Below are 14,136 nucleotides of genomic sequence, written 5' to 3'. Positions count from 1 at the left end.
GGGGGGGGGGGGGGGGGTGTTCATGGTGTCAGTTACAATGACAAACACAATGCATGGTAATGGCCCAGACAAAACAAACCACATGATAGGGAGCCGACCACCTTCCAAAGTGCAAGAACATTAAGTACAAAATCATGAACCGTTTTTTTTCTTAACAAGGCATCTTTCTAATAATAATAAATAGCAACTAATTTTTTTTTAAATGTTAAGATACAGAAATTATATTACAGATCTTACCATCAAAAGACTGTGGACGCGAATACATCACATTGCTCTGGCAAGCATAGAGTCGATACAATGGCTCAGCAACATTTGAATAATTGGCAGGCCTTCTTTTATCAACCATCAGCATATCCATCAGGATTTTTACCAGAGTAGCTCTGGTTTCACCATGAGCACATAAATTCAGGAGAAGCCTTTGTAGCGGACCTTTATACAGCGGCTATAAAGTCATGCAATTGGTACAATTATCAGAATCTAGATGGTCCACACTATCAAGGAAAAAAAAGAAAAGAGTACTGTACAAAGGCAAATACATTCTTGCTGAGTACCTGAACTATGCGAAGCACCCTAATCATTGCTTGAAGAGATTCTGTCTCAACTAAAGGAGCTCCATCAGCTTCAACAAGCTTAGCAGTCATAGACCTACGGGAGGCAATCCCAGCTCTCTCCAGGCTGTATCCAATACCTTCACCCCGTCGAGAAGACTCACCTCTACGACTTCTAGGGTACATACCAAAAAGATTGCGATTGCTATAACGATGAGCAAATCTTTCTCGCAACATGTTAGCCTCCGCAACAAGGGCGGGTGTGAGATTGGCAAGAATAGCATCAGATGATGTTAGGAGAACCTGAGGATGGAAATATAGTTATATGTTGATATCACATACCAAACAATTTTTGTGACCAGAGCAAAAGAAGAAATGTACCTCTTCACGCAAATCTGAAGGGAATGTTGCAATGATTGAGACTGTGTCCATCTCAACAGGTTGACCTTCCAGTTCATGAGATTGATGAAGTCTTTGTGCTTGTTGTTGTGCTAAAACCTCTGCCCGGATGTCTGGGGGAAGGGCTGCAAGGAACTCTGGATCAATATCTCCCATGTTCTGTGGTTCTGCATTTGAAGGCTGTGACACTTGACCCTGTTGAGCAGAGAGGACTTCAGCACGCAATTCCTCAGGAAGGGCATCCAAGAATGCAGGGTCAATTGATCCAGATCCAGTATCACCACCAATCTGCTGCTCCACAGCTGGACCATCTTGATCTGCTTCCCTGCTAGAATTTTCAGATACCTCAGTCACACTATGAAGAGATGCATCTCTCCCAGTTGCGAGAGTAGAATTTCCAAAAGACATGCTAGTTCTCCTTATCCGAGTTGACTGTGGATCCAAAGGCATTCTATCTGCCGAACCTTGCCTTTCTCCACCATCATCATGACCATCAGCACTTCCAATTTCAACGTCCAGACTCCGAAGGCTTTCCCCTAAAGTTGCCCCACTTTCACTGCTTTCTTGGCTTACTGCCTCAACATCACGGGCAGCAGCATCATTCTGTTCTAACTGCATTTCAACAGACTGTGTGTGAGATTCACTTGCTGCCAGTCTGATCTCAACATTGCCAGGTCCATCAATTGTTATGGAAGTGGTAGTTTGTGCATTGCTACCCTCATGGTTTGCATTGTTTTCAACTTGGATATCAGGTTGAGTGTCTGCTTCTGGTTCCTGTAACTGAACGTTCTCACCATCGTGTTTAGGCTCCCCTGTCAATGGGTTTGGATCAGAGAGTTTTTCAGTGTTTGGCTGTCTCAAATGAGAGACAAGCAACTCCTCAAGGCCTGTGGGAACAGATACATTAGATCCACCACTTTGCTGATTGTCATCCATCCACAGGTTCAAACGGTTTCCATGACGCCCATTACGCAACGAGCGGAAAATAGTATCCAGCTGTAATGAGGTGTTCTCCAAGTTCCTATCTGTAAAAACCATATCGCGGGCATTTTCTGGAAAATGCAAAAATCATGTGAAAGATAAATTTCAAAACTTTTAGGATGTGGAAATTAAGATCAACTCACAATGACTTCACACACTTACAGGCAATTACTTGCAAGAAATAAATGAAAACAAGAACTAATATTACAGCAGATGAAAATCCAACTACTGAAACACACCTGCTTGTCTGGGAAGGCCCAAATTTGATGATGAAGGTCCAACTAAAAGGGGATGTCGTGAGGGGGCAGCACTGTCGCCACCTCTACCAAGAAGATTGTAAATTGATGTAGTACGGCCTTGACGTCTAGAACCAAAAACTTCAACTGGCATAACATGGAGAGTATCATTGGCAAAGGCATGGTCTCTACCAAAAACCTCGATGTGGTCAAAAACATTAATCCCATTGATGCCCTCCTCCAGCCGGAGAATAACTCCATCATCTTCCTCCTCATCTTCATCGTCTTCCTCCAGCACTTCCTCATCAAACTCATCATCATCAATATCATGATCATCTTGATCTGTGTCGGGATGTGGCAAGTGATGGACTTCATCTTCTTCCAAACCATTATGCTCCTCGTCGTCGTCGTCGTCGTCTTCATCTACTTCATCCCCCTCATCTCCAGACATCTCCTCGTCCTCGTCCTCATCTTCGTCCGGAGTTTCTTGCCCACGAGGTTGGATATCAAATCTTATCCCAACAGTATCCATGCCATTTTCAAGGCTCCTCATATCCTCAGAAGTTTCTTGCATAAAGTCATCCTCAGTAGCAGGAGCGAAACCTCCATCAAGATCCTGATCATGATCCATGTCATCTGTAACTGCCTCAGATCGACCAAGGTTTTGGATGGCATTAAATGATTCGGAATGGTCAGCTGACATAGCATCATGGTTGGATTGTGAGCCCATTTCAGTTGACTGGGATATCTCAACAATATTCTCTGTTCTGACAGATTGGCTCTCTGTAGGAGGTTTTGTTGAACTCTCACCTTTCCCGGTATTAGAATCAGCAGAATTGACATGTTCTTTGGTTACCAACTCCAGAGCTTTGATAAGCCCAGTTACAACTTTAGGTGAGTCAGTATGATCCAGATCCAACACTTCAAGAGTTCGAGTCAAAGACCTAACCAAACCAACATCTATAAAAGTGGCAGAAGCTTCTGGGGAGATGTATGAGCCAGTAGGTGTACGGGCAGCAAGTAAATCATTTAGCAGATCAATATATGTCTGCATATCATTGGTTGGTGGCCTAAAGCCATCACAAGAATCGACAAACTCACAGAAAATGTCACTGATCTCAGCAAAGACCCTCCTCCTTGCTTCAGCAGAACGAACACTGGATGCTACCAAAAACTGGTTTGCCCGAGTAGCTAGTTTATTCTTCCAGTCACCATCTATTTTCCTTTCCTTCTTCATATTTCGAGAACTCGGAATGAACTTGTGAAGAATATGGTGAAATATACCTCCAGTACACAAACCAGCGGAACCCTTCTGAAGATTAGGGCCCCGGCAACTACTAACTTCAGAATCCCTTCTAAGAAGCACATGAACAGATGAAGGATACATTAGCACAATCTCAGTCAAAAGCTTTAGGATAAAAACAACCTTTGCAAGCACTGCATATGCTTCTTGGCAACTGGTCCCATTCTCTTCAGAAACAGTGGCCACTGCTTTTCCTTTACCTTTAGTTGCAGCAGCATCAATATCCATATCCACGGATGATGGCACATCAGTCACAGCATCATCTTTCAAGGGAGGTACAAAACTGCTGATAGAATCCAAAAGAAGCTCAATAACATGTACAAAGCTCTGGGGAGATTTTCGGTGAGCTTTGGAACTCTTTGAATTCATATCATGAAGTTTCCCATGCATATACCCAGGTGATGATGTATTCATACTGCCCAAAGTAACCTTTGCATCACCAGCATGTGGTTTCTCTCTTTCCAATGCTTTCTCCTTCTCCTTTTCTTTCTCTTTGGATTTATCTTTCTCACGATCTTTCAGCAACACAATGTAAGGCCTCTCACCTACCATCTCAACTTGACAAACAGATTGTGCAGCCTGCATAAAAATTGTTGGATCCCGAGAGATGACAGAACTTAAATTCAGAAGAAAATTGCGTGGAGTGACCCTTCCATCTGAATGTCGGTTAGCAGCAGTAACAAGTTTATGCCTTATCTCAGCTTCCATTGCTTGCTGGAGGGTTTGAGGATCTTCAAGGACATGACGGATAATAGTAGCAGCAATATTATCAAATCCAGAAAAGAGGCTACTTGTTGGCAAAGAAAGAAGCAAACTCACACCCTCAGCTTCAAGAAAACAAACAGCTACAGAATGAGTTCTCGTGAGTGTGGAACATAGCTGCAGCACAGCATGCATTGTTTCAGATGGAAGCTGGTTCCTGATACAACTGCAAGAAATCTTAATAAGTCTCTTCTGCTCATCTACATCTATGTACTTCGTAGGTGACCCCAGTGGAGATTGCATTCTGTTTTGCTTATCCTCATCAATACTGATTGAGATTTGTTGGTTGCTGACATCATCCCTCTTCAACTGCTCCACAATTTCAGATGTCAATTTCTGATCCACCTGCAGTAGCCGATCCATCGCAAGAAAAGCTGTCGTTACCCACTTTGGAACCTGTTTTTTCTCTTTGTCAATTGAACCAGAATCCCACAGTGAAAGTGAATCAGAAGCAATTTTAATCAGACCATCCTTTAACGCAATTTCACGTGACACCGCATCTTCATGAAGTATCAAGGCAAGAACATGAAAAAGAGCAGATATCATGGTATTATTTCTGCTATCAGATACCAGACTGCTTTGCTTCACTTGATCAAGAATAAAGGAGATGACATTAGACCTGTATTGACCATCATTCTGTGAGCATATCAACAGAAGGAGGTCCCGAACTGGAAAAGCTAGAGGCTCCTTCACTTGCAGAAGCTTTGTGCATGTTGACAACAACTCCTCGACTGGAGGAAGTTGGACCATCTCTTCTTCAAGCTGTTGGCTATTGGCAGTTGCAGCATCTTCCTTCGCATCTGATTCTGAGTTCCCCAAAGACATGGCAAGTGCGCGAGCAAGTTCATCATCTTCTGGAGCTTCCTCGGGATGGGAGAATAACCAGTCCATTGCCAGTTCCACACTATTTGATCCAACTTGCCTCAGAGCTTCTTCTGCCCTAGACCTGGAAAAACCCATCTCAACAATGGTTGAAATAGTTGTTTCATTTAGGGGAGGACCAGTGATACGGGCACTCGTGCTGCTGTTTGCATTTTTCACTTCAACCCCTGAATAAACATGCCTGACAATGGAAATAACTGCACTGATGAAATCGTTACCACAATCAGCAAACTGTGGGTGAGTCCAAACAGGTAGCACTGCCTTGAGCACCATAGACTGGAGCACTTTAACAAAAGTTTCAGCATCCCGTGGAAAAGGAATAACTCCATTTACCAGAGGATGCACAAGCAAGTTCTTCGTGAACGGAGACAAAATCAATGATGATGTCACCAGGTGGTCCATAAGTTTACCATAGCTAGCTAAGGGACCATAAATCCATGAATGATCAGCATCTTCTTTACTGTCATGTTTTATATTCCCATCATCAGTCTCCATAGGGGATGCAGGGGTCCTGTTAACAGTGAAGAGCAATTGACTAGTAGCTTCAAATGTGGTCAAAACAGATTGAACAACTCCATGTCCATATAAACAATTTAACAGTATTGGATTACTGGAATCTGGTCTGTCCAATAATATGCCATCAATGAAATCAATAACCTTGCCAAAGTAGCGACACTTGGTTGATACAGATGCCTCAGATCCAGAACTTACATGACCACCAAAACTCATGTGATCCAATGAAATGGAAGCCAAAGTAGAAGCTACTACCTTGGAAGATGGGGAAACATTCACAGTATCTTCCCGCCTACGAGAAGGAAGCAGCATTGCCTTTCCCAATTCTTGAAACAGATGAGTTATGTGAAAAGAAAGCGACCTCACCATGTCACAGCAAGAACTATAATAAGATCTCTGTTTGTCATATTCCTTCCTACTGATAGCACCAGCAGTGTCTGAAGATTCAGTATGACGTGGCTGTTGAGTAGATCCAAACCGGTTTATAGAACTATCAGTACCTAGCCTTTGTTGAAATCCAGTTGTAGCACGACCAAGATCACGGTACAGATTTATAAGATCAAAAAACTGGGATTCAAAACTCCACCCAGATGTCCTTCTCAATAATGGATCAAGAAACTGCCTGAAGGAGTTAATTCGTTGCTCTTCAGTTTCATTTGTGCCCAGTTCAGACTCTTGTGACTCAGCAGCAGAACTGGTGCCATCATCCTCCACCTCAGGCTTAGCATCTTCAAGCAAAGCAATCTGCCAAAGAACTTCTCGCTGCACTCGTCCAATATCCTCCAGAACATCTTTGCTACCGTTTCCAAATTCTGTTAGCAGTGCAGTTACCCAGCGGTTCTCTTTAGAGTCGGCAAGAAATAGAAGGAACTCGACAAGGAAAAGTGATGAAAAGATTCCATCATCAGGCATTGTCCTGGGATCAAGCAAAAAGGACCCAGAATCCATGCCAAATCCAGTCAAAGCTTTCTTTAAATGATCCCTAAGGGAGCCACAGAATGCATGTGCCAGAGGTGCAGAGTGGTGCTGGGTAAAACCCTTGAAAACCATAGTGCTATGCAAAGCTATAGACATTCCTTCTGATGATTGGACAATGTTATGCTGTAATAGAAGCCTCAGCAAAAATTCTATCCCTGACTTCTCCACAAATAACCGACATGTTTCTGCATTTTCCATTGTTCTGTGAAGCAGAACCATCATATGAAAAATACCTAGCTGGATGAACTGATCATTACTGATTCCTTCTGCACCTGAATCAACACCACCAACCAAACAGCAATGCCCTTCACTTTCCTTGTTCTCGGCATCCATTTCCATTGCAGTGCTGCCAACAACTTTCCCTGATGATGAGCAGTTACTGTCCGCAAAGGAAGCAATTTTATCAATAATCTCAATAATTAAATCAACACCAGTGCTTCTCAATGAAGATACATGACGCAAAAGCTCTTCCACTGCATTTGCCAAAGGAACAATGGCTTCATTCATTGCTAAAACATATTTTTTGCTGGTGAAGATATCGACAAGGAACCGTAAAGCAGAAGTTTCTTTCACTGCCTCTAAACCTTTTGCATTAAGACAGATGGCTCCAAGACCATTAGGAACACATGTAAGAGCCTTTGAGGCAGGAAGAACTCCAGCTAACACTGAGGATAAAAATGCATCTGGAAGACCCATTTCATGCAAAACAGGAAAACAAGTTGGGTCCTTGTGAATAATCTCACTCATAACAGTCACAGCTGAGTAATAAATGTCACCTCCAAATTTATCTGCATTCTTGTATATCAGTGACAAAGTAGAAGGCAAGGAGCTATCATGAGAATTCAGGGATCTGGCATTGCCAGCTGGTGCATATGTGGCAGACCCAAGTGCCTTCAAAAGCACCTTGATGAGCCTCTTCTGCGAGTAGATATGATCATCACTGAATCTTGAACATTCACCGATGGTCACTGAATTATCAATTTCCCCGGCCAAGCCAATAATTCTATGTACTTCTATCTGTAACCTCTGTGCCAAAAATTCTACTCCCCCCAATTCTCGAAGCAGTGACACAGCTGAACTGCTGTAATCCATGAGCTTCTGTAAGGCTTTCACGGCCAAATAGACAAGGTGCATATGACTGGGATCTGAGTCCTCCAAAAGTGGTAAAAAAGTGGGAACCATTCCAGACCCCCTAACATTGCTCCCTGAAGCTGAGGATGACACAATATGGAGCAAATAGAACTGAAGAAGTGCTTCAACAAAGGCAAGACAGGATGGATCGTTGGAGTTCTTCAGCGACAAAACAGCTTTCTGAAGCACATTCAGGAGAATCATGCGGTTCCCTGCAGCAAAACTGATGCTAGATCCACTTAAAATCCGTGCCCGCTCATGTGATGCTGTATAAGCAGCTAACTGAGCACCTAAGGCCAGCATTGCAAGAGTTCTGATGGTTCCAGGAACAGTTTCTTCTGATCGCACAATCCTAATCAACTCATTTGTATACTCAGGTTCATTAGCAAAAAAGGATGTCAGTTCATCATTCGCATCACCAGATTGAACAAGCACAATGAATGCAAGGAGGCAGATCCTGCTGTACAGCCTGCACACTCTAGGAGAACGAAAAGCCCGAGCATATCTGATTCTGGTCAGTAATGAGAATCGAAGGTCAGGAGGTACATTATACTGCTCAATGTACTGTTTCATCAACTGTAGGTCATCTTCTTTTTGTAAATGCAGATCTGCTGTGTGTATAACTCTCAAACTAGAAGTTGTATTACTACTGTTTTCCATATTATTTTGGGCAGTCAGACCATGCAATTCAAAATAAAGGGTTGAGCCAATTCGGTGTTGAGACTTGTCCGGTTCATTTTCTTCATCAGATGGGAACAAACAAAGCCCTTCTTCCTGTGTTCTTTCATTTGCCATAACACATGAATATAAGCCCAAGCCTTCCTCTTTACTTCCCCAGCCCTGTGCTAGAGACAGGAGATAGCTGTTTACTGAGCCACATCCAATCAACTTCCCACTTCCATGCAGCTTAGACGGATTGATTTTAACAAGTGCTGAAAGAGTCTCCAATGTAGCTATAAGAACCTCTGGATCTGTGGATGCTAAAAGGAGCTTGAAATGCTGATGGAAGTCACCAATATAAACTTATTAGAGAACAAACATTACAGAAGCTTTTGAAAGAGTAACAAGGCATACAAACAAACTTTCAACATCCATACATTTTCAGGTGGCTTAAAAAAAGTGAACATCGAACACCTATGAGCAGAATGCAAGATTCAAATCAGATACATACCTCTAAGCCATCAAATGAACTCTTGTCATGGCAATTCTCTAAAATTATTTGCATCACTCGTAAAATTTGAAGAACCGCATGTTTTGGAAATGGACTGTCATCTTCTGAAATATTATCTGATAATGAAAGGCCATTCCTACTAGACAAGTATGTCTTGAAGTATGTATCAAAATGCAGAAACAGAGGCCTCCAATGATGAAAATTCCCCTGAAGTTAAAGCAACAAATAAGATATATAATAGAAAAGGGGAGAACAAGTAATCTTTGTACTGCAGCAAAAAAATGCCTTTACCTTACTGTACTCCCACCGAAAGCCAGAAAGGGGTATAGCTATATCTTGCAATGGACTCTGGATCACCTTGTCAACGAACGCTTTAATTTTAGGAGGCTGCAAACAAAAACCATGGTCAGACTTTTTGAAAAACAAATCAGTTCAAACTACGCAACACCACATATATTATCCTCCAGGATTCTAGAGGGGCAAATCTCCCTCCTCGTGTCTGATGCATGGCAAGCTACTTATCTCAGAAAACTCAAAACTGAGTAATAGCACTAAACAAGATCATTCCTACGAATAAACTGAGGTAAAAAAAATAAAAGCAAAGAAGAGTGGTTTTTCATATTCAAACAAGATAGTTATAAATGCAACACTAGCAGTAAGACACCAATCGTCAATACAAAATAAATACTGGATTAATTATAATTCTGATAGTAGCATAAAAAACAAATAGTTCTCACTAAATGAGAGCATCCAGATAGTTCCAAAACAACTTATTCTCCTATTGACAAATATAGATAACGACTAAAGAGTCTGTTCTTGTGGCTTGACCTAGAATTGGCTGGTGTGATTTGTTTCATGATAAATAATTACCACAATGGAGCCAAGAAAAGAAATTCTTGTGACAGAAAATGGTATCTCAAAGAAATATATAACCTTTAGTTGAAAAATGAATAATAAAATGCAATATACGATTTCATTGAGATTAAAACTAGAGATTAAAAACAATAAGAATTTATGAACTCTGAAAATTCACCAAAATGAGTGAAGGGATTCGCATTGATCTTCATAAATTTTGGTTAGCAACATATCAAAATTTACATAAAAGCAGGATTTAAAGAGACGGTATTATTTTGTTGCTTTACAATGATAAATGGAATACACTGCTATATGAAGTTACACACTTCAAGAAACAAAGAAAAATTGGCAATGAACATAAAATATCAAAATAAAATTTAACTTCACCAAAAAGGAACAAAATAATATCTACAACAGGTTTTCAGGAAAATAAATTGTTAGCCACCTATCCAAAATTTACAAATAAATATGATTCAGATACCATAATAATGCTTCATGACATCATGAGGACGCAAGGAATACACTGCTATTTAGCATCAATAGTATTTTAAGCAACAATGTGAAAAATAGGCAACAAAATAATGAAACAAGAAATAATGAAATCTACCAATAACTAATGTAAGAGTGCAATAGCATTCAGATGTGGGCAAAAGTTAACGAAAATGAAAGTTAATAGGTTCAAAAAAATTCAAAAGAATATCAAGAATTAATCATTTTAAATGATCTAAAGGCATTGGACATAAGGAAAGGGTTTAAGATTGGTATAAAACTAAATCCGAGCTGGAGTATACAGGTTCTCAATACAGAAAAATGGTCCAGTAGCTGCAACCTAAGCAGACACAGTAGATTGATTCAACAGCTGATATTCAGTGGTATTTGTAAGCCATATCATCTTGATTGTGATGTTATTTTCTTCATAGGATACTCTGTGCTTGTTATTTTGATCATATTCAATTATTTCTAATAGTATATTCTTTTTTATCCAGATAAGAAAAGAAAAATTGGATTATTTAGCATTGCAGATCCTTAACTAACAATATTGTGCACATGTCAGAGCAGTTAATACATACAACCAACTGGTCTGCACAGAATATACAGACAACAATCTGGACAATGTAGAATTTAAAATGCACAATTTCTTTCAAAAATTAAGGACAGTCATTTTAACAAGTATTGGGGATTTTTCTATAGTGCCAAACCACCTACTATTCATTATTCAAAATGGCATGCTATCTGTGCTTTTAATATGCACTCTGGAAGAAGATACCACTGCTTAGAGGACAGGAATAAAATTGAAACTAAGCATCCTTCTAGGTGACAGTTACTTCTAGATACGCTACAAGGTATCACATTCAATGTTCAAACCTCAGCAGAACTAAAATATCCTTCTATCGGATAGCTACTTGCACATCCTATACAACACCATTACCAGGGATGCTCGACTGCAGAGACTCAATGTAATTGTCATGAGTTGATGTGAACAAACTTCCTCAGAGAAAAATTCTTGTTAAGAAACTCGGGCAAAAGCAGAACATTTGTTATCTTTCTGTTTCTGGAATTCAACCAAACTTTAGACCCCACTAGAACTTTTTATTCAAATCCACTCAGGTACAATTAGACACACAGATCCAAAGTTTAATCCTTGGGTTTCAAGCAAAGGTGCTATAGTAACATGCTCAATCTCATGTCCCTTCCTAGAAACTATCACTCTTACTCTAGAAAAACTTCAACCAACCCCACATCAGCCTGTTAAACCCATAAAGCTATTCAAACTCATAAGGCTATATTCAAATTCAAATAATAATTAAATTTAAATGACCAGCCAGATACTATGCCAACGATATATTTTATTATATGCAAACTCCTCTCCTGCTAATAAACCAAGAAAAAAAAACCTACCACTATCAGCAATTATGACTTTAATCACAAAGTCAATATGCAGTCACTGTAGTTAAAACTGATTAAACAGCCATAGAGCAACACCCCTTATTAAAATCCCACTACAATCATCAAACAGAACGAAAAAACCAACACAAAACCCTAATAGGTTCTTAAGATTTCAAAACCGATAGAAAAACCAGTAAAAAAAATTAAACTTCAAAACAAACAAAAATAAGTAAATAAAAGCTTACAGTTTCAGAGTCTAATTTAATAGATGGACCGATGATGCTATCACCGGACAAAAGCTGCCGTAGTCTCGATGGCAAACTCGATCGTATCGTTGCCATTAGGCTTCCACTTTATTACAATCTACCCTTTCAACTACTGCTACTACAACAGCAATATTAAGAAAATTATAAAAAATCAAAATCAAAACCACAAAATAAAGCCAGAAATTGGGGGAGAAAAGGAATCGGAGAAGAATCTGAAAGAAATCCCTAGGATTGATTGTAAATAAAGAGAGAACTGAATAGAAAAAATAGATCAGGAGAGAGGGAGTGACCTGAGAAGGATGCATACACATGAGGAGAGAGTGGAGTTAAGAGAAAAAGGCGAGAGATTGTTCTTCTTCTTGTTGTTTTTTTATTTTCTAAGAGAGAGAGAGAGAGGGGCGAAACCCCAGAGCAAAGAGGAGAGGTGTGGTGTGGTGTGGTGTGGGGTTGAGTTTGTTTTGTGTGTTTGGAGCTGGGGATGGTTGTCTTGGTTTTATAATACTCTCAGAATTGCGTAATTAGGATGCGATGCGTCTTTGGATTTGGACACCTAAATTATAACATAGTCACTGTTAATGAGTATTTGTTTATTTTAATCCCTTCACTATAAAAAGATCTAAATTTAATCTATATATTTTAATGTATGTTTCTAACTTAGTCCTTTATTTAGTTTTTGCTTTATTTATTATACATTTAAAAGGTAAATTGTACATTAATAGATAAAAACTAAATCTATTGATGAGTAGAGATTCTTCATAAGTAAAGCTAGTCAAGGGATCAATTACGATATTTGAAGCTATAGGGACCGATTCAATATTTTCTGGAACTGTATGGACTTAATTGTAATCTACACAGTTGTGAGGGATGGGTGTGTGCTCGGGTAAGGGGAGCTGACACATACTCAAGCTAATCTTTCAAATGCCGGTTAAGAAATCTTTTGGTAGTTTTGTAATTGATATATTGTAAAGTATTTTTTATTTAACAATATATTAAAATAATTTTTTTAAAATTTATTTTTTATATTATTAATAGAAAAAAATAAAAATAAAAATAAAATATTAAAAAAATATTTTTAAATGCAAAAATATTCAGATACTTTATTGATTTTATATATTTTCACTTGGCTATTTTACAAAGAAAAATAATTTCTTTTTTATATAAAAAAATCTCCTTTTTAAGTGTTCACACAATCAAGATTCTTCTTCTAGCACACAGTGAATGGTTTCAAGAATGGTTTGTTTTTCTAATCAAATTAAGCACCACAGTAGTTTTAGAGTTTTTCTTAAATGGATTTTGGCATCTTTTTTTTTTTTTTTTACAAGAATATGTAATTAGTCAATGAATTGATGAGACGGTGCATTAGGGTTTCTAGCTTTCTCTCATTTCTCGTTGAGAGAGAGAGAGACTTCCCCTCTTTTCTATTATCCTTTTTAGTTTTAAAAACTTTCGACTCCTGTTTTTTTTTTTTTTTTTTTTGTGAATTCAAACCTTTTCATTCATGTAATCTAGTTGTTTATCCTAAGTCTTGCAATTGAGCCCGACAAGAGTGGTTTGTTGGGCCGTTCATATAAATTGCACTAGAAATGATTGCAGTATCCTTATATATAAAATAAAGCAATGATTTTATATTAATTGATAAATAGAATAATTATATATACACACATATAAATTTATATAGTGTTTATATTAAAATTTATTAAAAAATTTCACTAAAAATATCGGCAAAGTCTTTGCTAAATCAAAAGATCTCAAGTTATCGATATACAACTTATTTATACTTTTAATACACCTTATCGATTAATTTAATTCAACTCAATCATTCTGGGTCTCAATCCCACAAACATTATTATTCATATCAACCACAATATTTATGATATGCATTGTACAACAATTATCATTATGGATAGATAAAAATATCAACCACAATATTTATGATATACATTGTACAACAATTATCATTATGGATAAATAAAAATATAAACATGCATACATGGAATATGGTTATATAAACTACAAAATTAAATTCACTTATTCAAGTTTAAACATCAATTATACAAATTGAGTTATATAAAAATTGTAATATTACCAAATACAAGGATATACTTCCTAGAACCTAAATTACAAAAAGTGAACCTAAATTAAAATCTACTTTTATCATGCATGTGATGGTTTTGAAAACAAGGGTTCTGAAAACAAAATACATATTATTGACATATAAATATCA

At 38.4% G+C, this 14,136-nt stretch overlaps 1 protein-coding gene across 3 annotated transcripts in view; it reads right to left on the bottom strand.

The window, feature by feature from the left end:
- Window positions 1–12,380, bottom strand: part of LOC105120483 (E3 ubiquitin-protein ligase UPL1-like) — a 16,598-nt gene extending 4,218 nt beyond the window's left edge. The window contains exons 1-8 of one of the 3 annotated variants that reach the window (XM_011018691.1): window positions 12,203–12,380; window positions 11,892–12,036; window positions 9,196–9,291; window positions 8,905–9,111; window positions 2,168–8,732; window positions 930–1,999; window positions 552–851; window positions 238–442 (exon numbers count right to left, since the gene is read on the bottom strand). In XM_011018691.1, the coding sequence (XP_011016993.1) occupies window positions 238–442; window positions 552–851; window positions 930–1,999; window positions 2,168–8,732; window positions 8,905–9,111; window positions 9,196–9,291; window positions 11,892–11,987 (8,539 nt within the window). In that variant the 5' untranslated portion in view covers window positions 11,988–12,036; window positions 12,203–12,380. The remainder of the gene's footprint in view (window positions 1–237; window positions 443–551; window positions 852–929; window positions 2,000–2,167; window positions 8,733–8,904; window positions 9,112–9,195; window positions 9,292–11,891; window positions 12,037–12,202) is intronic. The other 2 variants (XM_011018692.1, XM_011018693.1) reach the window with 2 other exon arrangements.
- Window positions 12,381–14,136: the final 1,756 nt, after the last annotated feature.

This window comes from Populus euphratica, unplaced genomic scaffold (genome assembly GCF_000495115.2).
Source record: "Populus euphratica unplaced genomic scaffold, PopEup_1.0 scaffold6.1, whole genome shotgun sequence".
In the NCBI taxonomy this organism is placed as follows: Eukaryota; Viridiplantae; Streptophyta; class Magnoliopsida; order Malpighiales; family Salicaceae; genus Populus; species Populus euphratica.
Note: the sequence above shows the minus strand (reverse complement) of the source record. Positions and strands in the feature narration are given on the sequence as shown.